We start from the raw sequence: 27,094 nt of genomic DNA, 5'->3' as shown, positions 1-27,094 counted from the left end.
GGTGCACGGCGCTGCAGAGGGTGCACGGAGCTGCACTGGGGTGTGGGGTGCTGCAGGGGTGCACAGCTCAGTACCAGGGTGCACGGCGCTGCAGGGGGTGCACGGAGCTGCACTGCGGTGTGGGGTGCTGCAGGGGGTGCACAGCTCAGTACCGGGGTGCACGGCGCTGCAGGGGGTGCACGGAGCTGCACTGGGGTGTGGGGTGCTGCAGGGGGTGCACAGCTCAGTACCGGGGTGCACGGCGCTGCAGGGGGTGCACGGGGGTGCACTGCGGTGTGGGGTGCTGCAGGGGGTGCACAGCTCAGTACCGGGGTGCACGGCGCTGCAGGGGGTGCACGGGGGTGCACTGCGGTGTGGGGTGCTGCAGGGGGTGCACAGCTCAGTACCGGGGTGCACGGCGCTGCAGGGGGTGCACGGGGGTGCACTGGGGTGTGGGGTGCTGCAGGGGGTGCACAGCTCAGTACCGGGGTGCACGGCGCTGCAGGGGGTGCACGGGGGTGCAGGGTGCACGGCGCTGCACGGCGCGGGCGCACTGCGCAGCCCGCCGCGCCCAACGCCGCCGCTAGGAGGCGTCGCAGTGTGCATGGGGGGGCTCTGCCCCGCCCTTTGCCTTAGCGTGACGTCACGGCGTGCGGGTCCACCCCGGCCGCTTGCCCTCACTTCCCTTCTCTCCGCGCACTTCCGCCCGGTAGGGGGCGGTGCCAGCGCCGCTCTCGCGAGAGCCGTGCGGCCCCCGCCCGCTCGCCCTGCCTTGAGGTGGCCGCGGCCGCGCTGCGCTGCGCTGCTGGCGGCTCGTCCCGGCGCGGTGCGGTGCGGCCCGGCGCCGCCATGGCCTCCGACAGCGACACCGAGGAGTTCTACGACGCGCCCGAGGACGTGCACCTGGCGGGCGCCTCCCCCGCGCCGTGAGTCCGCCGCGGCCGCCGCCCTGCCCTGCCCTGCCCTGCCTCCCTCAGCGCGGCCCTGAGGGGAGGCGGCGGCTCGCGACCGTTACGGCCGTTGGGGAGCTGCGGCGGGGAAGGGGCTGCCCGCGGCCCCCCGCACCGCGGGGCCGCGCGCTCGGGGCGGGGGCGGCTCGTGGGTCCCGGCCGCGGGCAGGCGGGGCTGCGCTTGGCCGTGGGGCGGCTGAGCGACTGGCAAGCCCGAAAGTCGAGAGGATGCGAAGAAATCAAGCCGCTGTCGGTGCACTTTGTGAGGCTTGCGGGGCTGGCAGTAGCCATTATCTTGATGAGATCATATCTGCCTTCCTTGGGCAGACAACACGTAGTTTCCAGAGAAGACGTGCAGCGATAAATCTAGGTCCCAACAGAGCTAATCTCTGAAATTTGATAAGAGTAACCGATTTTCTGAAAAGTCGGAGTAAGATTCCTCTGAGGCTAACTGTTGCTGCGTGCGAAACAACTTGTGGTGCGCTGTGTCGTTCGCTTTTGATGGTTATGCCTCTGTGTGCTGTGTATTGCATTTAGTCATGGTGTGGTTCAGTGTAGTGGATTTTTAACATGACTTTATAATGGTAATTCCTACTGCTGTTACCTCAAACTGAACTGAACTGAACCCCTATGTCATGGTGCAGCCGAATGCACTCCCACTTCTTAAAATGTAAATCTCTCTCTTTCTGGTTGTATGTTGAATAAGTGGAGTTGTATCAGTTCTACTTTTCACACAGTGTGGACCAGATCTCTCCATCACTTGATCTCATAGGGTGAGGTTTCATGTACGGTAGGTACAGTAGTTGTCTGAAGAGTGATAAAATAGATTGTGGGGTCCGTCCATTTGAAGCTTTAATTGACTAAGCGCTTGTTTTAATCTGTATATCGGTGGTCACTGGATGCTTAGAACAAAGGAAAAACTAGGTTTACTCTGCTCCTACACACATCCTGTGTCAAAGCTTTTCTGAACTTAGCTTTTTAAGTAGCCCTGTGAAAAGCATATCTTGGCATACAGTTCCGCAAGATGCAGTGAGCCAAATCAACAGCTTGCTATTGCTGAAATAGCAGTATGAAATGAGGTCTTGCTCCAGCTGCTTACCTTGCACTGCACTGGTGATTATTGAACTCTTCTATGTGTTGCTTTAACTCTAAGTAATTGAAAACAGCTGAAAACTGGAAACAGCAAAAACTATTTTGCGTGTTCAGATAGCTAACAAAAGGGTCGGGGAGGTGTGAAGGAGTTGGATTGGTGTGGCTAGAAGTAGGAGAGGCAGGAAGGAGAAAACAGATCTTTTGCTAGACATGAGCTATTAAATCTGGCTCGGGTGCAAATGCAGCCATAGCTTACTGTCACTGAGGTGTGTGCTAGGGTTGGTAGGCTTCTGTGTATAACGTGTAATAACTGCATTTCCTAGCTTGCATGTGATGTAAATAATGCTGTACGTTCAGATTTTGAAGATTCCCCCAACTTTTATCTAAGCAGAATTTCATTTTATGAAGTCATGCATTAGAGATTAAAACTGAAGATGCCTTTTTATTTTTATATTGCGCTTCCATAACCTGTAAGGACGCACCATTGACTGAAATCGATAGAATTCAACTGGCTTGAGTCAAGTAAGGAGGTGATCTCAGAGGGCTTAGTGGGCAATCCAGATACCGAATGCATAATAGTACTAACAATACCAAGAGTATTTTTCTCTAAGCTTTGAGATTTCTCAAGAGATAAATTGAGGTTTGAGTGTGGCACTTCTCGGAAGCTGGCTAGTAGATCATAGTTCTGAGACTTCTGCATGTGTAATGTGAATTGGGATGCACCAAAAAAACCAATCAAAACCTCATGGGAGGAAGGACAGCTGAAAACAAGTGGATATTGCTCTCTGCATTTTGAATTATCTGCTTGTGCAGTAAGCACTCCGATCAGCAAAAATGCCTGGAGATCATTTTTCGCAGCATGTGCTGTAGCTAGTTTTCCCAAAGCTGTATAGGTGTATTTGCCCTCATGATTCATATGGGGTTTTAAGGAGGTTTTATAGTTCCTCCCTCCTGCCCAGAGTTCTGCGTGGGGAAGTTCAGTAACTGCTGATACAGAACTTCTGAAAGTGATGACAACTGAATGTTTATGTAAGCTTACTGACTTCTCTGCTATTTAATTGTTTCTGCTAATTGTCTTCTCTCATGTGCAAAAGTAGCATTTTCAAGTTGCTGTAAGCTTCCAATTCCCATCATAAGTCAAGTGGCACTGAGGTTTAAGAACCTTATCGAGGAAAGCACCGTATCTGTATCATCAAACGCATGCATAACTGGTGCTATTTAAGGATTAATTAGCAAAAATTACAGAACTTGTTACAGAATGTTTATTTCAGATGATTATGGGCTGAGATAGCTCTACAGGATTGATGACTTCTGTAAGATGAAGTGTGTTAAACCAGATATTTGGAGACTACTGCATCCTCTCTGGCTAGGCCTGCATGCTGCTTCACTTTTGCTGTATGTTTTCCTTTTTATGTGCAACTGTGCTCTTGACAGCACATATGGAGAGTGTCCATCTATTGGATAACTGGGTCCCAAACTATGTCTGTTTCCATTAGTTTTTGTAGACCCTAAAAAAAATCTACGTGCCTGTGTAGACCAGTCAATGAAGTCATCTGTTTCAATGCCTTCCACTAGCCAGTGGAGGGGGAATCGGAGGTATTGTGGCAGAAGATAATCAAGAAGGCCGAAGATGTGGTAACCCTGTGTACGCTATGTACAGATGTCCTTTGTCACTCTGCTTGCAAAAGACTATAACCATAGTAGAGGTCTAGAAAAAGATAACGAAATTATTAGAGGCATGAACACTCCCCTGAAGGAGAACCACAGTTTCGAGAGGAGGAAAATATGAAGTAAGGCACACTTGTTCAGATGCAAGCATGTGACTGGCCCTTTTATGTCTTATTTATAAGAAAAAGGGGCCACCCACTCTGAAATGAAGAACTGCCAAGCAGTTTGAACATCATATGCCTAATAGTAAAAGGCCGGTTTGTGTGTAGTGTACTCTTATCCTAAAAATTGTTACAAGAAACTAAACAAAAGGTACTGTATCCAAGAGACAGTGTGAATAATGAGAAATATCCTTTAATACCTTAATTAGTTTAAGTTCTTGAATTCTAACCTAAGTAATCCTGTCTTTCTGAAGTTGCTTCTGTATTTCTCCTGAAGCATCGAGTTTTCTTTTCTGTAGGAAATTAGATAATGCTGAGTTGTACCCTGATGGCACATGGGACATGCTTAGCAGAACCTTTGCTTGTGTGTATATTAGCCAACATCCAGAACTGATCTCGGCAGCACAGAGATGTAGTATGGAGCATTAGTTCTGTCAGCCTAGGAGCTTGCTGCACTGCAGACAAGCTTCTGTGCTCTGAGTTAGCTGAAGTTCCCGAGTGCTTTCCAAGGGTAGCCGAGGGTGCATTGCAGTGATGAATCCTTGTGGTTTCAAAAGTGGGGACTACTGCAGAGAGCTGCATCAAGAATAATTGTAGCTTCCAGGCCAGCTATAGGTTAGGGGGAGGAAAGCATCATATGCCTCTGCAAGCTGAAGAACAGCAGTAAATATCTTCACTGGGCTGGCTGTGGTTAAACATGTATCTTCTGTACAATATACTATTGTACATTCACTCTTTCCATTTGCCTGTTAACATACCTTCTGTGTAACACTATAGATCATTTTAGGAGAGCAGGCAGGTTAGCCCTGGGGTTTTGACCAAAACCAGTTGTTCTTAATGCTTCCCCACACAGACACTTTTTTTTTTTTTTTAAAGGCTCAGATAAATTTTATCAAGCATGTGCTGAAAATGGAAGCTTAGTGAAGATTCAGACCCTTGTTTGAATAGGTACTAGCTTGAAGTTACCAAGTAGTGGGAAAGGCAGCTTTGTATAGCCTGGTCAGGAATCAGGATGAATTTGAAGGCTGAATCAATGCAAAAATAACATTCTTTAGGAGCTTACCTGACCTTCAGACAGCTAGTTATTTTTGTGCAGGTAAAATAGGATTTTTTTTTCCTTAATCTTTATAGATAACCTTGAACATCCCCTTTGTTAAACTAGTGCTATCATGGCCAGTGTTACAAAAGAAAACTTAAGTTATAGAATGCATTTCAAATAAAATGCTTCTAAGATCCGTTGTTGTCAAATGTGTAATCCCGTTATTTACCGAACAATAATACATAACAACAAAATTAAGTATTTGCCTTAAGTTTTCTGTGGTAATGTCAGTCTTTGTGTTATTCCTGGTAACCCTGTAAAGTTGCAGAACTTCCAAAGCAAGATCAATATTTGATCAGTGGATTGATCTTCATAGCAAATCTTTTCAGACACCTTTGCCCCTATATATACTTTTTTAAAAAGTACAGGCATTTCAGATACTGTATCTGCAAACCTAGTGGCTTAAAGTAAAACTAAGAGGGGAAAAGGCTGGTAACTTCAAGTGCTTGGGAAAGTGAGACCATTGCAGAATAATGTTAAACTGCAGGAGACTTCAGTTATCAACTTCTTCTATGAGGTACTGTGTCTTTATAAATGTAACGGCACATAAGAAACTAGTTGTTACTTTGATAAGGGTGCGATGTGCACATAGTTCAAATACTCTTCAGGCAAGCTGCTAAATTTATTTGGTTATACTATAAACTGGCCTGGTGTTATTGCCAAACCATTATGGAAGCTTTGGAATGTTTTAAAAGTATGTAATTTCCATGACAAAGGTTAATCTTAACATAAGTATTGTATATTTGATAATCAAGCTCTCAGTGCTGTTTTATATTCTATACCTGCTATCTTAGTAATCTTTGTCACTTGAGTAGCTTTTTCCTAAGGCATTTGAGTAATGCATGAGAGTGGGTAATAACATCTGTTTTAGTTTGAGTGCAGATTTTCCAGGAAACTGATTATGTAGCCAAAGAAGTTAGAAATGGAAACAAGGTCTTTTGAACCTCAAATTTTGTGTTACCAGTGCAGGAATGATTTGCCTGTACCAGGAGTGACATGCAAATTGGTGGGAAGTGTCTCAATAAAAAGCTATAAAGTATGTATTTGCAGTTGAGAGATTTGCACTTTCTTTAGGCTGTGAAGTCTGAGCAGTGCTTGGTACAGTGGGACCCTGCTCTTTGTAACTGTATTTTATTGCTGAAGAATTAATGAAGCACTGACACACAGGTTTGTCACTGTTTCTATTGAAATCCATGGGTGTTTAGTGCAACTGAAAATGTTTCAGTAACTGGAAGTCCAAAACAGACTGGCCTTCTGGCCTTCCCTGGCAATATATTGATATGGGAAATGAAAGACACATGTTTGCTCTTCAGGTCGAAATACTGATTTTTGCCTTTTTTTGCATACTGGGGTTAGCATTTCCTTCTAGAAAGAATACGCCTTGTCTCAAGTGTACGTATCTGGGCAGAAATGTGTAGGTTTAAGAGATTATATATAAATCCACTGAACTTTCTTGCTTTCTTAAGCTCACATTTATACAGTGGAGTTTCCTTTTTGCCATAAAACACTTTCAGGTGGTAAACAAAAGAATTGATACTTAATTTTTGGCATAACAATGATAGCTTAAAATGAAATGGAAATAACGTTATTTTTTGGAAGGTATTGTCCCTTGAAACTATCATTTTGGAGGCTGGAGATCAAAATAAGACAGATCTCTGTATTTATATATATTGTTAGTACAAGATGATATAAATTGTCCAGTGTCACTGAACTCAGCAGCCAGTTGGGATACTTGTGCAATCCAGGTTGCATGCAGCCTGTAAAGTAGTAAACTGTAGTTTGTTCTCCACTTGTAGCCAACAAACTTCTTTATATCCAAGTAAGATGCTGTTAATCAAAGTCAGCGATGTGACTAAATATGTGAATACTGAAGATCTTGTGAAAATGCAAGTTCAGGGTGTAGTAACAGTTGACAGTTTGCTGGTTAGGCTTGATGCTGGTTGGACTTGATTGGTGACCTAGAGAGAAGTAATTATTTGATACCAGTCCCCTAAGATACCTTGTTCTTCCCTCTAGTTAAACAAAAGACTCTGTGAATGGATGCTACTGCAACTCACTATTTCAGAGTATATGTTTGTAGAAAGCAAATAGCACAAAACTGATGTAGATGATTATACTGAGCATAATAGTTAGAAGCAAGAGCTTGCATTTGCTAGAGAAGTTGAAGAGTTGAATGGATATGATGGTGTTGATACTACAGGTAAGGATTTGTGCACTTGGTCTGGAGGATACTTAGAGCATTCACACTTCTTGCTGAAAGTTTTGCTTTTCTTTGCTGTCCAACTTGTGCTTTCTATAAATGCCACTTTTAAATTCTCTCTAATGAGACATGTTTTTAAATGTGCCTTAGGAATAGCATCAGTTTATTAGAAAAGAGTGATAGAAATATGATTTCTCATAACTGTTGCTGAGAAACTTTTGGGGATTATAGGACCTCTGGGGCCTACATATTATAGGAGCTGTGGGGGTGTATCTCAGGGATAGTTGGGCACTTGACTCTGTTTAGAGCCTTTTGTGTAAAGGAGCAGTATCAGATGCATTCACTTTGCTAATCTAATGTATGAAGTACACATTCACTCTAAAGGAAGACTGCCTTATAGATTTTGTTCAATATGAAGCTTATTGTGATGAGTGTGTTTTTGTTTTGTTTTTCTTGGAGCTCTACCTAAATCTAGCTTCTTCTTTCTATCAGGTCACCGACAAAGGTTGGATCTCATGTACTAAAGGTATGTTTCTTCACAAAACCAATCAAATACTTATTGAAGAACAGTGTTGAGCATTTTTACCAAACGTAGACATACTGTGATGGTCTAACAGCTACACAGATAGAAAATTACAGACTCCCCTTGTTGTAGGGAGCAGTTGTGCTGCTATCTCTTGAATTTCCAGCTTCCCTTTTATTTAGGGTATGTTAACATGTCTTGAAACTAATTTTACTCTGAAACTTATATTTGTAGTTTAATTGAGCTGTACTTAATTATTAGACAATCCTCTTTCAAGTGATTTGTGAGTAATAAGTCTCTGCAGAGCTTGGGGTTTGGTCTGATTTATATGAAATAGTTGACTTTAGTCCTTTCTGTCATCAAAATAAGAAAAGTCTTAGTGTTTGTACTTCAAAAGCCTCCCCTTTAGGTTATATGAAAATAAAAGACTATATTTAGCTTAATGAGGCAGGGTTGCCACTTCCCACGCAGGTAATCAGTATGCTGCATCTGTGCATAGTGACAGTGCAGCTGAATCTGACACTTAAGTAGTTTAGGAGTTGGAACATTGTACAGATAACATTCACTGCCTGGTCTCAGAGGGGCCAAAGGTAATGCTGTGTTGTAGGAGTGCTATACACTCCTACGTAGAATAAAAAAGCCTCAACATTTTGTCCTGAAAATGTTGGGCAATCGTAGTGAAAACAGTGTTTCCGATTAGTCAGTAGTGGTAGAAACTAAGTGATAGCAGTCTGATCCCCAGCTGTCAGTGAATCAATAGTCTTTTTACAGTGATATCATTTGGGAACAGATTTTTATTTTGTTCTGCTTAATGTTCCTTTAATAATACAATGTTAAATGTTTAAGCCTTTCAAGAAATATAATTCTATTATTTTCTGACTAAACTCAGTGCAGCCGATCCACTTCAAAACTTGTATGTCAATGGAAATGGGAATTTTTAACTATAAAGTTCTGTATATTGCGTGTAGGGTTCTCTTCTTAAGTATCTTCCTAAGTCACTTGCTCAAAACTAACTTTATCTAAAGGTGAAAAAGTAGTTGCTTCTCTGCTTGGTACCATGTCAGCTCACTGAATGTGTGACTAATGGTATAGTTTGTCTTGGAGCAAGTTAGAAATATTCAAGTCCAAAGTTTAACAGGTGTGAGTTTAATGTCAACAGAATTAGTAATTAATATAATGGGCTTCTGTAGACATGAATTACTCTTAAATATTTAAGTTGTCATACCTTTGAAGATTAGTTTTAGTGATAAAGCAAAATAGAACACACAGTTTAGAAAGGATATTTTTATGGAAGTGGGGGAAGGAGTGGACAGGAGGAATTTTTCTAGTGATTGCAGCTGTCTCTGCTTGATACGGCATTTCTTGAGGTCAGAACTCTCTGAAATGGATGTCTACCTAGGGTTTTTCAAGTGTGCTGTAGTACTTTAGTATGCTGTTAAGATTCTGTTGTTTGTGACTGACCAGCTGAAGGTTGTCTCTATAGTTTAGTATAGGTTTATAGTTAGTATAGCTGGCATCTAGTATTTCTGACCAAGCATTCATTTAGTAACAACAGATTTTAATGTTGCTTCATATACTGGCTAGTCGTCTTTAAAAAAAAAAAAAAAAAAAAAAAAAAATCTGAGGAGAAATTTGTTATGTATCTGTACTAGGTGGTCACTCTGTCAGTCTTGTCAGGGTCCAAAAAATATGTAGTGGTCCTTTCAAATAACTGTTGAGAAATGAATATTATGCTTCTGTTTATTATGGAGGCTGTGTGTCATGCACATTTCCAAACCAGTATAAGCTGAATTAAATTCATAGTTTAACAAAATTATTTTATAGTAGCAAGAATGTCTCTGGGGACTTAAATGTTCTGGAGTAAGAATTGAGGACTGCTGGCCTCAATTCTTACCTCAACAGAAATAAAAAGAAAGTTTCCTGTCTGTAGACAGGATGAATATAACAGCTTTTTTGTTTAGTACTGTGCAGGCTGTCTCTTTATGTACAGTAGTGCGAAATGCTTTTAGTATATACTGCTGTCAGATGTTTAAACAGTAATGTGTTAAAACACAGCAGAATACTTGTCCTTTCAGTTGTCTGACTGGTTGTAGCTTTCTTTGTTAATTCATCTTAATTCAAGAACTTTTTACTACCCTTTTCCTATGTCTTCCCTCTTCCCCCCCCCCACCCCCCCCGGTAGGATACAGACAGCAAACTACACAAAGCTGGAAATGAAGCTTCTGTACAAGAAATGAAACACGATGATTCAAAAGAGGTAAGTTAAATGGTGCTCTTCGTTTTCAGCATAGTACTAGAAACATTAAATTATTTAAAGAACACTAATCAGGCCTCATCCTGAAACTAGATGAACAGTCTCACTAATGTTACTGATAAATTCTAATGTATGCTAAAGGGTAAATATCAGGCTGACTATTTTCAAAACATTTTTAGGGTTCACTGTTAATTTACTTGTCTAATTTTCAGGATCATTTATTGCTGGGTGTAAGAACCTCTGAAGAGCTGAGCACCTTTTGTTGCCTAACTTCCTCTCTCAAAATATAAGTTTATTAAAGAGTAATAAAATGCAAGGGGAATTAGTCACTTTGTCTTATCTTTCAGATAGGCCTATTTCTGCACCTGGGTTCTGGTTTCCTGAGTTTTTAAACAAAATATATTTTGTATACAAAGCAACTCTTCAATGGAAGAGTTTTTGTGGCATTGTACAGACTGACTGGTAAGTGCTCCCCAGGATTGCCTGATACTTAACAGCGGGATGGTTTTATTTCATTTTTTTCCCCTAGATTATTGACAGTATTATAGAAGAAAGCCAGAAGGTACAACAACTAGATAATGATTCTTTAGCTTCTAGAGGAAAAGAACTGTGTATTCCAACTTCAGATGCAAATGCTTGGATTTCTGGAGCAGGCATCATTAGTAGTATCCCAGAAGTATTATCTCCTAAAATATCATTACAAGAAGATCCCAGAGAACCAGTGCATCAGAGTGTGTGTAAGGACACTGAATTGGCCTCTGGGAAACTTTTGCTTACTTCTGAGCAACAAGAAACTAATAAACTCACAGAAGTTACCAATGCAGCTGACCACAAAATCAGTGAAACAGAAGCACAAGAAGAAACATCAAAAAATGAGGAAGTAACAAACAAGAAAGAAGCAAATGCTTTAGAACAAGTGGCTTCAGATTTATCTACCAAAGACCTTTCTGGAACAGAAGAAATGCCACCAGCAAAACCACCAAGGCAGCTTACTGTAGAACCCGATATAGTTGCTAGCACAAAGAAGCCTGTCCCAGCCCGGCCGCCACCTCCAACAAATGTTCCTCCTCCAAGACCACCACCGCCTGCCCGGCCTGCTCCACCACCGCGGAAGAAGAAGAGTGAACTGGATTTCGAAGTACAAAAACCTGTTTTAGAAGGCAAGTATTCTGTCTAGATGACTTTAGTTATCTACAGGGTTACTGTTTTCCTGCTTTGAGTGAATAATCATTAAATTTCTTGATTTCAGACTAGTTGACCTATTAACAAGGAAAAAAATCCTGTAACTGTCTTAGCTTCAGACTTAAAGTGTAGCAGAATTCCGCTTTGAATTACAGGTGTCTCTACTACACAGGCTTTTTTGTCAGCTAACACCTTCTACCAAAGTAGCTACTTCTGTAAGCAATGAGAAGTGGCCATGGCAATATGGGAGGGGAGGGGGATTATGCTAACTATCAGAATAATCAAGTGACCCTTTTTTTCCACAAGGCTGCCACAAGCCTGAAGTTGCATGTTTCAGAAGAAGTGTGTGCAATCTGTATCAGCATGGAAATACAGATCGAGATGTAAACCGAGGTGTCATGAATATGAGTAATCCTGGGACACTAGAAAAACTGTCAGAAGAAAAAAGCAATTTGCTAATAAAACTTCTTAGAGGACTAGGCTTGAAATCATCCCTGTGCCTCCAGCTATGTATTAAAATATAATCGATAAGATAGATTCAGTGGCAACTGATTTAAAATAAAACAAAAAAAATTGCCAGAAAGGGCATTTAGGAGTGCAACAATGATGTTAGGTTTCTAGTAAGCTCTAGCCTGTCTATGGGTAGTGTTATGTTCTTCCTAATACGAAATCTCTTTTCAGTTCCTCGAGAGCATTTTACAACTGGTGGTCTCTTAACTCCAAGTACAGTGACAGAAGGCATGCCCAAAGACTCTCAGCCTTCTCTGGATTTGGCAAGTGCAACTAGTGGAGATAAAATAGTTACTGCACAGGTACTGGGAAATAGTTATAACTCTTAGACTAGCTGTAACACTTTCTATGTAACACTAGAGATCATGTATTCTGTGTCTGCAAAATTTCAGGAAAATGGGAAAGCAGCTGATGGCCAAACAGCAAATGAAGTACTTGGGCCACAAAGACCAAGGTCTAATTCTGGAAGAGAGCTCACAGATGAGGTATTAGTGATTGTGGTCTGTACATAATACATTCTTGTGCTTGCTTTTTCCAGTCTGTTGAAGGAATTAGAAAAGTCTCAGGTCATTCTTTCCACTCTGAGCGCTATATGTTGTGACCAGGGACCTGAACAGCAAAAGCTAGCATACTGTGCTTCCTGTATAAGAACTTTGTGGTCCCTGAGTCACTAGGTATTACGGTGTTTGAAGGAGTGAGCTGCGGTAGATATGGAATGCTGTGAGCTGGTTTGTAGATATACAGACATGTTATAAGATTTCAGTATGAAGGAATGCTAGCAAACTTGACATTGCCATGCATCTGAAAGGGAAAGGAGTTAGTAGAAGGGAATAACTTTACTAATGTTAGGAAGTGGGTTCTTCAGTTAATAACTTCCATTAATCTTAATGATGTTATGAAGCTGTTGCCAGCTGTGCGTGTATATTTGTATGTATAGCTTTTTTGCTATTGCTGAACAGGTTATTCAACAGTGTACTCATGCTCCAGGAAAAACTTCTTTCCCTTTGTGTAGTACTAGCTATGTCTAAATGTATTTTCTCTAAATGTATTTTCGTGTGGGTAAAGTTTGTCTTTGCCTAAATCTAAACTAAAACTGTTAGAAGAACTGAAAAGGGAAAGGCTTCGAAATCTTTCAATTACATATGTTTGATGTCAGCGTGGAAGGTGTCAGGCAATGGCAAATGCCTACATAGCTGCATTTCAGATTTATGAAGTGGAAGCTTTTGATGGCGTGTAATTGTTAATCTGCGTATAGCTGCTGGAGTATTATTTAATTAATTTTAGCGTAAGCTTATTCCTGTAAATTCAGTCTTTGTCATGTAAATACATAATGAATTACAGAATTTCCCATTAAGACAAATAACCCGTAAGACTTGATTTCTGTTTTGCTGTAGGTTTGGGGGCTTAATGAAATCACCCTGGTTTCACATCTTATTTTTCCGTAGGAAATTCTAGCAAGTGTAATGATAAAAAACCTTGATACAGGTGAAGAAATACCCCTGAGTTTGGCAGAAGAAAAGTTGCCAACAGGCATCAATCCCTTGACTTTGCATATCATGAGGAGGACTAAAGAATATGTCAGGTATGAATGGAGATAGCTTTCAAATTTTTCTGATAGTGCTGTGCTGATATTCTATGCATGTAGCACAACTCTATTTTTTATGCACGTAAGGGAGTCCCAACCCATCTGTTTCTTACTGTCTAACATGAGTGATAATTCCCAGTTCTCAATAAACTAGGCTATTTATTGAGGCAGCAGAATTGTTTTGTGAATCTTTGTATCTTAAGTTGACTAAAGATTGATATCACTGGAACTTGACAGGCAAGTATCTCTGAAAATTCAGCTGAATTTTAGTTAATAATAGATGTACTAAATCTATTTAATTCAGAACTTTATGCTCAAGTACTGTGTGTTTATGTTAACTCCTCCTGTAATTTTTTTTCAGTGTTTAATTTGGTAGACCTTGGTGCTGTGAAGGTCTGCAGTCATCACTATAGCTGAGCGCTTTGAGGTTTCCCTTGCTTTCAACAAAGCTTTAGGCCATTGTAATGTTTAAAACTGAATCTGTTTGTGGACTGTAATAGACTAAAGCAGTTCCTTAATGATCAGAAAATCATGTCGTTCTAGACACTTATTTCAAAGGCCTGAATTTATGTGCATTATACATCAGACAATTTTTAGGTTTTTAGCGTTGCTGTGTAGCAGTGGAAAGCTCACTTCTGTAGAACCTTACTCTTCTGTGTAAAAAAATTCTTACTGTGAATTCAGAGTTAAGCAATGTTACCTTATTTGATATATATATGGAAAAGAAAGTATACAAAAACTTGTTCTCATATGTAATTTATTTTGTCTGCTTTTAGCTTTCCAGACTTTAAGCTTACTGCGATGCTTTGAGTTTGCAGAAGAGAGTAATATATAGCTTGGCATCTAGAGAGCATATGCCTCAGGACTGCAAGATATGTTGCATTACTTGCTGAACATCATGTGCTTTTGATGTGCCATGTTAAGGAGTAAAGATGGGTCCTAAATAATGATCCTACTTTAATAATGTTTCATTCGATTTGGGCTCATTATGGTTTTGTACTAAATGATGATCACTTCTGTGTTTCCTAGTAATGACGCAGCACAGTCTGATGATGAAGACAAAATGCAGACACAGCAAACAGATTCTGATGGAGGGAGGTTAAAACAAAAAACGTAAGATGCTATTTCATGTCCTTACAAAGAAAAGGCAGTTCTGCTCTGTTTTATTAAACTGAGGCTCCCCTTCTGACTTTTGAAAAAATTTATCTTTTTTTAAGTACAAGTAATAACTGAAACTGTATGAGCCCATTGTTCTGTAGTTAAACTGATGATTGTGACTGCTGTCAAGCTAAATGCTTATTTTAAGAAGCAATAATGGAAGGAGATAATACTGCATTTCAAATCATAACTTTTGATTCATAATAACAAAAAATAAGAATTTTCTGGTATTATATGCTGAAAAAGTACTCTTGTTTTTTAAGGACCCAGCTGAAAAAGTTCCTGGGTAAATCCGTAAAGCGAGCAAAGCACCTTGCTGAAGAATATGGGGAACGTGCTGTAAATAAAGTTAAGAGTGTTCGAGATGAAGGTCAGTGAAACTGAATATTTTTAAAAATAGGATAGTCTTTGATTCCTAGAAGCCCAAGGATAAACAGCTGGCTGAGGGACATCATCTGCTTTATACAGTTCATCACAACGTGGCTTTTAAGAGCTAAAGCTTGTAGCTGAGTGGACGTTCCGAGACTATCAGGTTACAGGGATGAATCCTTGTAAAGTGGTAGTTGAGGGACCTTTTCGGCTAACTCAGTTGAGTCATTTTTTCTTGTGCTGTTAGAAAGTTGTCTGGATTCAAAATGTAAACTTTCTGGAGAGCTCTTCCAGCAAAAGTAGAAGTGGGGATTATCATTACTATTTTTATGTAATAAAATGGTTTTCTGATTACTTATCCCAGCATTAGAATTCTCATGTAGCTTGAATTCCTATTAGAAGGCTTCCCGGTTAAAACTGAACCTTCTTCCTCTCCTTACTGTCTCATTAGTATTCCTTCTTTCAGGCAGACTTCTAGTACTTCAGTAAGCTAATGTAGCACACTCAGAAATAAGTGCCATAGAACTGCTGCACCTTAGCATTCTGTGTTGCCAGTGGCTGTTTGCCCCAGCTCTTTTGTCTGTTCACATCCTCCATGGACTAATTACTGGGCCATTTCAGCACATTCGATGGGAAGAAACAAAATGCAATGACTGCTTTTCAGTACATATTAAACTGCCAAAAATGACTCAGTGCAGGATGCGATGAATGCAAGAGCTGATGCAAGAAGGGAGGCAGAACAAAAATTGATAGCAATTATTTTGGCTGAGTGTATATATTCACTGCAACCTAAAACTAGTGTAGATGTATTTTTAGACCTTGACGCAACAGCACCCTTGTCTTGCTTTAAGATCTTAAAATTGGTTATAGAGAGTTGTTGATTCAAGGCTAATCGGCTATCAGAAAGTATTGGCAAATGTTTACTGATAGAATAAATGTTCGCTGCAATATACTTCTAAATTTGTGTTCCTCTTAGTCTTCCATACAGATCAAGATGATCCTTCTTCAAGTGATGATGAAGGGATGCCATACACAAGACCAGTTAAGTTCAAAGCAGCACATGGCTTCAAGGGACCCTATGACTTTGAACAAATTAAAGTAGTTCAGGATCTCAGTGGAGAGCATATGGTAAGTCTGTGAAGTTTCAGTTGTGGCTTTGCTCAATCTGTTCAGCCTGAGATTGAACTTCAAGTATTCATCTATGTGATGACCTCCAGAAATGAGGGCTGTGGTCAACTACCAGAACTGAGCACAGAGCAGCAAGTTCAGATTTTGACCCAACCTAGCAGTGAACAAAATAATCTGCCCGTTGTGAGTGCAAGAGGTATGAATCCAAGTATTGAACAGAACTACTAGATAGGCTCTGGAGGTGAAAGTGGGGAGAGATTCATGGGATATGTGAATTGTGATGATCAGGGGAAGAGACTGGGATGTGAGGTTTGCAAAGAGATGACTGTGGCATGTAAGGCAGAAAAACTACCTATTTGTCACTGTTGGAAGTGTGTGTGTTCCCCCACAGAATCTGAAATGGATTCTAGAATTCCAGACTCCCCTAATTCTTCTGCTGGCAGCAACTATCTGACAACAATTAAAACTGACCCTCATTTTAACCCTTAAGCTAAGGATGATGGCTTACAGCAATCAGTTTGGCAGCTGAAGAGTTCCAGCTATCGTTCAGAGCTAATGTTTCCAGTCCTACTGGTACTCAATTTGTGTTAATTTCCATCATGCCAATAGTTTGCTGCTTAAAACTTAGAAAGTTTTCCAAAAGGTATTCTGAAAGGATGCTAGGTTGGCAGTCAAATGACTAATTAAATAGCTGTTCATTAAATAACAAGAAAATGGAATATTGTATGTGTGTGATACTGTGCTTTATTGGCTATTATTAAAACTTTGTATTTGAGAAAGAATTGTTGTCTTTACGAGCTTTGCAAAACGTCATGCCGTAGCTGTGATTTATTAAATACATGTAGTACTTATTTTGGGTGCCAGAATTGATGTAACCAAGCACAGTTTCTCCCCTCCTGCCCCAAAAATCGTTAGTACAGCTTGTGCTAACTTTAGGTGCAGCTACAAATACTCGCCCTTTCTGCAAATCAAACCGCAGGTTATAAGTCACTAAAAATGGGTATGCTTAGTAACAATCAGCAAACCAATGATAGGCAGAATGCTGTGGCAGTGCTGAGCTCCCTTAGCTATCAAACAGTCCTAGTTTCTACAGTAAAACTGCTTGTGCGCTGATCTTGCAATGTGTTTCTGCAAGTATGTTCCACAAACCGCTGGTTTTGACAACTACCTTTCAGTGCCTTGATCTACAATTTGAATGTTTTACTTGTGGTATCTTGTAAAGGTACTAAATCATGTCAGTTGACATGATAGAAAGGCTTTCTGGTATGGGAAAAGGCACTTCTCGTAAAGCTGAAACAATGAACTCTTTATTTTGACAGGGTGCTGTTTGGACAATGAAATTCTCTCACTGTGGTCGATTACTTGCATCTGCAGGACAGGACAATGTAGTGAGAATATGGGTTTTAAAGAATGCTTTTGACTATTTCAATAATATGCGAATGAAATACAACACAGAAGGTATCCTTCTATGTATCACTATAGCTGTAAAACACTAAAAATTACAGTTATTTAGGAACTTCGTAATGGACGTGGGGTTTCTGCCTGTGTTCTAGGCCGTGTCTCTCCCTCCCCATCTCAAGAGAGTCTGAATTCTTCAAAGTCTGATACTGATGCAGGGGTATGTACACTAGCTGTTGCAAGGGAGGAGGCTACTTTGGGGAAGGGAGGGTTGCAGTGTTCTATAATGTGAGATCTTCATTGTGACTTTAGCCAAACACATATTGTCATTTCTCATCAGTAAAAAGTTTTTTATTCTGTATCTTTGAGGCGTGGGTGAACTGTGTTATTAATAAATAGACATCTTCAGTCAAATACTGTTTTTCTATGTGTATGGAATACAAGCAAGAAACAAAGTAGCTAAACTTAATGCTTTACAAAATCTGCATAGCTTCCCTGTGGCTTTCTGCTAGCTAACTCATCTCTGGGTGGAATTTTGAGTGAACTACTAAAAGAGGCTGGGGGAATGTTGAATTTCCTGTCCTAGTGTTTTGCCTTACAGTATTATTTAACGTTAGCATCTGACTTGATGACTCTTTGAGGAAGGCCAAGCTGAGCAATGGGATACTCAGTATATTAAAATATATCATTCTTTAATATTTCACATCTGTATAGACTATAATGAAACATGAACAACCAGAAGTATTAGAACAATGTTGCTTGTAGAGTGTTTGGATACTTTAATGAACTTTACATTAAAATTAATGTATTTATTTCTGGTTTTGATCTTCAGTAGTGTAAGAAACACATGATAAAATTAGGGTTTTAAGCAAAGATTTTAGCAGTAACATCAGTAAAAATATGTGCCATTTTGGTGCGATGGGGAGAGGTCATTTCTTATCAAAGATAAGCTAATATGCATGGCTAACCACACACACACTAAGGATATTGTTTTGTATTAGTTCTTTACTGGACAGCTTTTGTATAGGGACTTTTGGTTTTCTTTTATTTCGCACCTGTTTATTCTGAAAGGATCTTTTATTATGAAGTTAATGTTTTTGATGTGCACTAGGAACATGGAAACTTTAACTCACAGTTTATACTCTAAGTTGGAATACAGTTTTCAAGGTTGGTATACTTTGTTCCAAAAGCTGATCTTAAGATGTTTGCTTAAATTGCTGTCTTAAGCTTATCCCATTGAAATAAAAGCTGCATTGATGGACAATGTAGAGCTTAATCTTGTAATTTCAGGCTGATGTATCACAGCCCATTGTGCTTGAAAAATGACTGTTTGTTACTACTGTGTCATTCTTTTAAATGTCACTAGAATTGTTCTCCAAACTATTATTGGCCTTGTACCTTTTATAAGCAATAATTGCTTTTGAATTATTTGTAGTATTTCCAGCTAATGTTTTCTAATGTTTCTAAACACTTATCTGATAGATTTGCAGTGGAGTTGACGAAGACCCAGATGATAAAAATGCCCCATTTCGTCAACGACCGTTTTGCAAATACAAAGGACATACTGCAGACCTTCTTGATCTTTCCTGGTCTAAAGTAAGGCACCTTAAAATAGACTACATAGTTCTTCTGTGGTTTTATGGTTTTCTTTTTTTCAGTTACTGTTGGAACTATGTATCTAAACAATATGAAACAATTACTGCAGTTAGAGATAAGGTTTGTTAAGAGAGCACTTATCCCACTATTCAGTTGGAATAAAGTGAACAAAATTCTTGGACTTAGTGTTCCTTCATTAAGCTTTATTAAAAAAATCAAGCTAGTAATAACTACCATTGTGTATTCAATAATGAAGCTAAACTGTTTAGAGTAGAAGGAAAGGAATTTCCACTGAGCTATTATGTGACTTTTGATTTACGGTGTTACTGCTTCTCTTGCCTTCAGTATGCTTCACTGTTTTTATGCAAAGTATACAGGTTCTAAAGTTACTGCTATGTATCTGAAAAGAATTAATCCGAAGATTTCAGCTGTTATGGAGCTAATTCAGTTAATTCTCTGTATTGGAATAGACTTCTTTAAGAACGCAGTCTGGCTGAAGGAGCTTAGGCAGGAGAGGCTCTCACCCCTTCTCTGAAACCCACTGTGCAGTATTTTCTCTGAATACTCTAATTTACAAGTTTCTCTTCCATTGAGATTTCTCTAGAAAAATTACTGTAGCTAGGCATCAGTGCCCTGGTGTTAAAGAAAACACTAATCAGTATTGATAACTTTGATAAAACATTTTATCTGAAAAGATGAGTATCGTGACAGCAGAGCAATTGGTGAGACTTCCTTCCTTTAGTCCTCAGGATGCTGCAGTTAAAGAAACTTTTTTTACGAAGAGTTACCCTGTTCCTGCTGGATCACTGCTCTTCCGAAACATTAACTTCGTCAGCAACTGAAATTAATTTTTGTGTTGTGAATAGAGTATTTTGTCTTAATATGTGAAACTAAGCAGTTCTGACAGCATCGTCTTGTTTGAAGAGAAGTTTCAAAAATTCCCTCCATCATTTCCCATAGAATGAAGAAAGGGGAGTAGGGGAAGATCAAAAAATACTTTTGTTTTATTCTACTTTACAGCTATACTCAGTGCCTCAAAAGTACTGTCCTAAAGAAAACTGCAGAATGCTTCATCAGGTTACATTGCTTAGTGAACCAGTGTTACAACTGCTAACTAAATATATTCATCAGGGATCAAGCATTGGGACATTGGAGCTGATGCTTTTCAGCTGCAAGAAAGCTAGCATTTAAGTGTTATAATCCAAGCAAGAATACAAGGTATCAGATTATTTCTGTATTTTGTTACTTCTGTGTCTATTAATAAACCACATATTTCTCTCGCTTGTCCCACAGAATTACTTCTTGCTTTCTTCCTCTATGGACAAAACTGTCAGACTGTGGCACATATCAAGAAGAGAGTGTCTCTGCTGTTTCCAGCATATAGACTTTGTCACTGCTATAGCATTCCATCCCAGAGTAAGTGTAGTTGTTCTCTTTTCTCCTGAGAGGGAGGATTTGAAATAGGAGTCCTCCCCCTGTATTTCCAAATAAAGAATAAAATGGGCTTGTAAATTTGAAAATATCTCAGTTGGATAGTATTCCAGAACTTTAAGCGTTCATCTTCGTGAAAGTTCGTCAGGAATGTTCCTGTGGTTTAACCATTTGTAGGCATGATGCTGAAAGTGAATTTTTATTTTGGCTATAACCTCACAGCTGGCATAGTTTTGAATAACTTGTTGAAAAGTCAGAAGTTCCAAACCGGGAAGTTGCAATTAGGTATTAGGGGGAACAGTTTATAATGATGTAGAACAGGTTGTCTCGAGAGTACATGGAATCCTTGGAGATATTCAAAACTTGCCTGGATTGACTCTGTACAACCAGATTTAAACATCGAAGTTGCCCTTGTTTTGAGCAGGGAAGGTTGGACCACAGACCTCGGAAGGTCCCTTCCAACTTCATAATTAAAAACCAACAAAAACCCTGTAACATAAAGCTTCATAATATTAATAAAATTGAAGGAGAGGAAAAGCATTTTTCAGTGTTCCCTAGAAATGGTCATATATAGCTGGTAAATGCATCGTGAATTCATGTGGGAATTCTTATTTGGGAGGTTCTGGAGAGAAGCCATTTGGAAACGGGGCAGTAAAGTTCTAGGAAATATTTCAGGATGTACATATAGCACAAGCTAGGAGTAATGCAGTGTGTCCCCTCAGGATGACAGGTACTTCTTAAGTGGTTCACTGGATGGGAAACTCCGACTCTGGAACATTCCTGACAAAAAAGTGGCACTATGGAATGAAGTAGATGGGCAGACAAAATTGATTACAGCTGCCAACTTCTGTCAAAATGGCAAATATGCAGTCATTGGCACATATGATGGAAGATGCATCTTCTATGACACAGAGGTAAAAAGTTTGAGACTGTCTATTTGAAAAATTTTCTTTGTCATGTTAAATTGCAAATGGTTTAAAATCGCGCTTATTATGTAAGTATCGGGAAACAAATCTATTAGAACTTAAAGCAAAATATTTTAGAACTGAAGCTTTTACACACCTATTTTGAGTAAGGATACACTTTTATTTCTTTTCAGCACTTGAAGTACCATACACAAATACATGTGCGTTCTACCAGAGGCCGAAACAGAGTTGGAAGAAAAATTACAGGCATTGAACCCTTGCCTGGAGAAAATAAGGTACTGTATTTCAGTGCAGCTTCAGCTCAGTATTGAAGTCTAATACTTATATCCAATGCTCGGTAAGTTTGTGCTAAGCTTTTTGTTTGCTGTCACTAGCTTAAATCAGAAGTCTTCTGACGTTACTAAAATAAAAGCACTTTTTGCTGGTTTAGACTAATAGAAAAAATTCTATTCTGCCACTATGCAGTATTTTAATGACATTATGTAAAAGTGAAAAAATGCTCACAGCTGACTTTCAAAGAAAACTTCTTTGGCATAACTAACCTTTCCAAATGAATGATGAATTCATGAAATGTGCTTCATGCAGAAGCTGAAAAGAAGGTGAAAGTTCCAAAGCTGTAAGCAGAAAGTGTACCCCATTCTTCAGAATGGGTCCTTTTGTTTAACTTCAGTCTGATCTGAGGTCTTATGTTGAAAGGGTCAAATTCTCAAGCACAGAATATGCTGTTGGGTATTAAAGTCATAATCTAAAACTGGAGAGTTTCTCACTTGTGTGTAAAGTTTCAGGTGTACCTGGGATCAACAGCTGGCTTTAACAGAGTAGTAAACTACCAGCTGTTATTTCCTGGTGTTGTGTTCTTGCCACTGATACTTACATAGCTGACTTGATTCCAAAGATATACAGAAGATTCAGAAATTAGCACTTGCATCAAGTGCTGTGCTTGGCATGTTGGATCATTTAAGGAAGCACAGTTCAAGGAACTTTTTTAAAAAGCAAGTAGGAAATTCTGTAATCTGACAGTGATAGTGTTTCAAGGGTTGTCACAACTTTGTTGAATAAAATGATTTGATAAATAGAAATAGTCGATATTTATGATATCTGCCCTGGTACCCCATTCATAGTGTCATCTTGAGACTTACTGCTAACCTGTGGTCTGCTCCTTTTTGAAGGTGCCAGAAGAGGGCTAATCAGCTGAATGCTCTTACTCATTCTGGTGACCCTTTCATGGAGCTCGTTGTTTCTTATTGAAAAGTGCATGTAAATTTCTGATCTCGGAAAATGTGAAAAGGAAGCAAACTTCCATTGACCAAGGAAAGCTCAGTTTGTTTATATAAAGAGTAATGGCCTCTAAATTGTGCTTTGTGATTGACAGGCCATGACTTTCCAGGAATCTACCTTAATGGAACAGCTGTTCTGCTATATTACTGTAGAATGTGTTCCAAAATACCTTTGCAAATTGGTGACTGTTCTTTGGGCCCACATTTTACTTTGGTAAAGAATAGCTCTTCTGGTTGAGACAAGTCCTTATGTTCTTGACGTGCAGTGAAGTTGTCTTCTGTCTGTTATCATAGGACCAGAAAGGAGAATGGCATTGTCCTAAAACTTGGCCACTTCTTTGGGACTATCCTTTGCCTATGTCACTTCGTGTATTTTTTCTATTAAAAGAACTGGGAATTCTGACTGAATTGTGGTGCTCCTTCTTATGCATGATAAATTGATAGTTCCTAATGGCTTCCACTTTTAAATTTTCACTATTTTCTCTCTAGATACTGGTGACATCAAATGACTCCAGAATCAGATTGTACGACCTAAGAGATCTGTCTTTATCCATGAAATACAAGGGCTATGTCAACAGCAGCAGTCAAATCAAAGCCAGTTTTAGGTAAGGAAGTACTATGGCAATGGAGTTGGTGAATTTCAGAAATACTGTGGGTGAAGCAGAGAGGTTTTTGTTATCTGTGTAACCTGGTATGAAACAGAGCTTCTGAAATGCCACTAACTAGGAATACCAAACTAACTGGGAAGGCTATGGTCCGGAATGACAAACCTGCTTATGAGCAGGGAGCTTACAGGAATGAGTGAATCCTTTTGCATTGACAGTATGTGTGTATCCATTATTATTACTGTAAAGGCAGGAAGTATCCTAGAACTGTAGGGCTGGAACACCGTATCTTTTTTTTTTTTCTCCGCTGTGGTAAATAGGTTTTATTTCCTTAATTTCATCATGTACTGGTGCGGATGAGTGTTAGTCACCCAACTGTTGTTCAAGGCTGTTGGTCATTGCCTGTGTATCTTCACTGTCAGCATACAGCTTGCAGATCTGAGTTGGAGGTTGTTTCTGTTTCCTTGTGCTGTCTTAAGCATCATCTTTGACTTGGAGTGTATTGCTGTGACTGTCACGGAAATACTCATTTGTAAGGTAGAAAAGAGGGACGAGGAGGAGGTTTGTTCCATACTCTTGTTAAATTGAATCTTGCAGATGCCAAGGGGGAAAAATGCTTGGATGTTGGTTTAACCTGAACATTTGGGCAGAGGGAGAGGGTGATGCCCAAGGAATAATGTCAGGTTTAATCTTGCTTGTCAGCTGTTAGCCATAGAAGTATCTTTAAGGCTGAGAGCATTTTACAAATCAAATCATCTCTGCTCACAAGGCTGTAGGATAGATAGTACTAGAGTTTAATTATGCTTTTAGATATGTGGCATACATATGCAGTAGGATTAAAGATAAATATTTGAGTTGGATTTTCATGTGCTATTTTGTCCCTGTGTGTGTTATGCAGTTACTTGGTTTTCTTGTTGGATGCCTTTCTCTTTCCACGTGTGTGGATCTTACATACCTGTAATAGAAATTGTTTACAATATGTTACATATCGGATTGGGTGTTCACACAGGTTCCAGTCCAAAACAGCAGCAAATTGCAGCTAAAGATCATGTCACTTTCTCGTTGTTGAGCATAGCTGTTGGATTAACCCCCTTCGTTATCGGAAGCTGCAGGAAAACATCTTCTGTGCACCATGATGAAATCAAGCTCTTGCATCAGTTGTGTGCTCTTCATGAGGACTGTTTTTTCCAGAGGGATAGCATCGAAGAGCCTGCATGCACCCTTGTTAAAAGGACTGCATATTTGTTGAGCTGCAGTCACCAACATAAAGGATCAAATTGGATTGTGAATTTAGCCTCACTGTGTTTGTAAAACGACAAGTCATCTTGGAACAGCTTTTGAACAGCTAGGAAGAGTAATGCTTTTTTTTTCTTCTTTGTATCCATAGCCATGACTTTACCTACATTGTAAGTGGTTCAGAAGATAAATATGTGTATATTTGGAGTACGTACCATGACTTGAGCAAGTTTACGTCTGTAAGAAGAGACCGTAATGACTTCTGGGAAGGCATTAAAGGTAAAAAATCATCATTTTCCCAGCAGTGTTATTCATTTAGCTTTAACAAATTATTAGTTTTCTAGAAGCAGGGTATGTTAGTAACTTGTGGGTTTTTAATGAGTGGAATCTGTCAGAAAACCTCGTCTTCAGGAAACGCTTCACAGATGCATGACTGGGGTAGCAAGAAATGGGTTTGAAGTCTGAGTAGCTAGGAGCAAGTCCAACTTCTGCCAGTGAAACATTACATTCATCCAGAATCTTTGACTGATCATCATTATAAAAGTGAACTACTCAAAATATTCATCAATCCTTAGAGGTTCCATTTTATGGAAAAGTGACTTTGAAACCAAATGCAAGTTTTTCTTTCATTGCAGGATTTAAAAAAAAAAAAAAAGCCCCTATCTGCTTTGCTGCTTCCCCCCCCCCCCCCCAAAAAAAAAAAAATCCTGGGAAATACAAGACCATGTTTATATTAAATGTGTGTTTTGGCAGTCTTGCCAGTTGGTTTGGGGGACTTGCAGGAACTTCTGAGATCCTCAAGCTTATAAAATGAGGACAATTGCTCCTTGAATGAGTGTATCTGGTGCCACTAGCACTGAGATTCTTGGGTCTGTACTCTAATTTATGCGTGCTATTCTTACAAAATTAGCAGTTCCTTGAAACAAGGTAATCAAAATTGGATTGTCTTTCTGAAGCACACAATGCAGTGGTCACATCTGCGATTTTTGCTCCCAATCCTGGTTTGATGGTGTCACTGGAAACTTCTGAAAAGCAAGAGGTTGAAAGTAAGGGAGAAGACTCTGAAACATCAGATACCATACCCTCTGGTAGGTGTTTAAGATAAGCTTTGTTTGATACTGACTGAAAGGAAAACTTATATGTTTTGCAAGAAGGAAAAGGTTATAAAGAGTATTTTCAAGTTGGGAGGTTTCTCAAGGAGGAAAATCCTTGCAGGGGAATGGATATACTCATATCCTAGCAGTTGAACATTTTGGCAGCAAATGCATTCTTAAAACCACTTAGGATGTGTGAAGTGAGGGGCATAGATGTAGTCCTGTGTATTTTAGGAGTATTTCTTTCACATCTGAGCTATTTTGAGGTAGAGCTATACCCATATTTAATAACAAGTCCCTCTTCTGGAAATGCACATGCTTCTTGAAGTAATGGCTCGATAACAGGCAGGTGATAGAGGAAGAGGGATGTCATGCTTATAGCTCTTTTTTTATTATGAGCTTGATTTTAAGAACTGACCATTTATTTTCTTTCCTTATTAAGGAGCTTTGAAGACGGATCACACAGAAGTGCTTTTATCAGCTGACTTTACTGGAGCAATCAAAGTCTTCATTAACAAAAAGAAATATGTATCTTAATTGTTTTGCAACTGACAGCATAAAGCTATGGTACTGTGGGATTGAATTTCCATAAATAATGTGGGCAAAAGCAAAGTATCTAATATAATAATGTTGCAGGCTGATTTATTTTTAAAATCTTTATTTTAAAGCTACTCAAATACTGGATCCTTTGAAAGCAGTGACAACCTATTAATGCCGGGGCTTGTAGAATAGAAAGGAATGTGTAAAAATAATCCTGCCAAACATCAGAGTGTAAACTTTCCAAGAGCAGTTGTTTTGCAACATAGTTGTGAACATGCACAGGTTTCTGCACCAAATGTATCCACACATGTGTGTGCCTTTTGGTTACATGCACTAATTTGAACATATATCAAGAGGATTTTAGTGGTGCTTGTGGCCACTAGATGTCAGGAATGGGGGTGGGAAGGGAAGGATAGAGGGATGGCTGGAAAAATGCTAAATGACCTAGCTTGATCTTTGCACAAAATTCCATTTGAGAAAGATCTTGAATTTGCAGTAGCTATTGTTCAGAATTTTAAGTTATGCAAGTTTTTGATGGGTCAGCAACCATGTGTAAATGTTTTTATAAATTTCTCAACTTCAGGATATGAAAACTTTTTGTTGTCTTTTAATTGTTGTGGACTTTAGATTCCTTTCTTATATATAATTTTTTGCACACTGGAGCACAATACTTATGTGTAAAGAATTCTCTCATTCCTTGTTGATGGGCACCAGGCTATATTCACCTTCCAGGTAAAATTAAGCTGCATTAGATATTCTTATATTTTACAACTATGTAAAATAAACTGTTTACATTTTTTTAAGCTTTGTAGCTTAAAGTTTTAAGTTCTTCTTGTTTGTTTAGTGTCACTGAATTTTGAAAGTCTTTGTAAATATGCATATAAAACACCTATGAAGTAACATTCTGGGCATCATAACCCATGAAATGTTATTGATGGTCAAGTGTTTTAGAGGACATATATATCATTAAACTTGGTCACACACTTGGAAATTGTTGCTTCTTTTCCATTTTCATTCATAAATTTGCCTTTTGTGTGAATAGTTTCTGCCTTTTTCTCAGATCATTGGTCTTGCATGCACTTGCTCACTTTTGAGTTCTGCTTTTTCTGATCTGTCACTTCTTCGATGACAGA

The 27,094-nt window shown here is 39.4% G+C and overlaps 1 protein-coding gene across 1 annotated transcript; it reads left to right on the top strand.

Annotated features, from left to right (window-relative positions):
• The first annotated feature begins 701 nt into the window (after window positions 1-701).
• On the top strand, window positions 702-26,952 carry WDR44 (WD repeat domain 44). Its single transcript, XM_064518347.1, has 20 exons — window positions 702-905; window positions 7,642-7,675; window positions 9,855-9,929; window positions 10,456-11,086; window positions 11,790-11,920; window positions 12,011-12,103; window positions 13,064-13,200; window positions 14,233-14,316; window positions 14,625-14,731; window positions 15,707-15,858; window positions 17,178-17,316; window positions 17,412-17,476; window positions 18,739-18,852; window positions 20,146-20,268; window positions 21,006-21,197; window positions 21,383-21,484; window positions 22,976-23,091; window positions 24,479-24,606; window positions 25,284-25,415; window positions 25,864-26,952. Exons 1-20 carry the CDS (start codon window positions 829-831, stop codon window positions 25,956-25,958), a joined length of 2,727 nt encoding a protein of 908 aa, XP_064374417.1. The 5' UTR covers window positions 702-828; the 3' UTR covers window positions 25,959-26,952.
• Window positions 26,953-27,094: the final 142 nt, after the last annotated feature.

Source organism: Dromaius novaehollandiae, chromosome 11, assembly GCF_036370855.1.
Source record: "Dromaius novaehollandiae isolate bDroNov1 chromosome 11, bDroNov1.hap1, whole genome shotgun sequence".
In the NCBI taxonomy this organism is placed as follows: domain Eukaryota; kingdom Metazoa; phylum Chordata; class Aves; order Casuariiformes; family Dromaiidae; genus Dromaius; species Dromaius novaehollandiae.
This window is presented reverse-complemented; position numbering and strand designations above follow the sequence as displayed.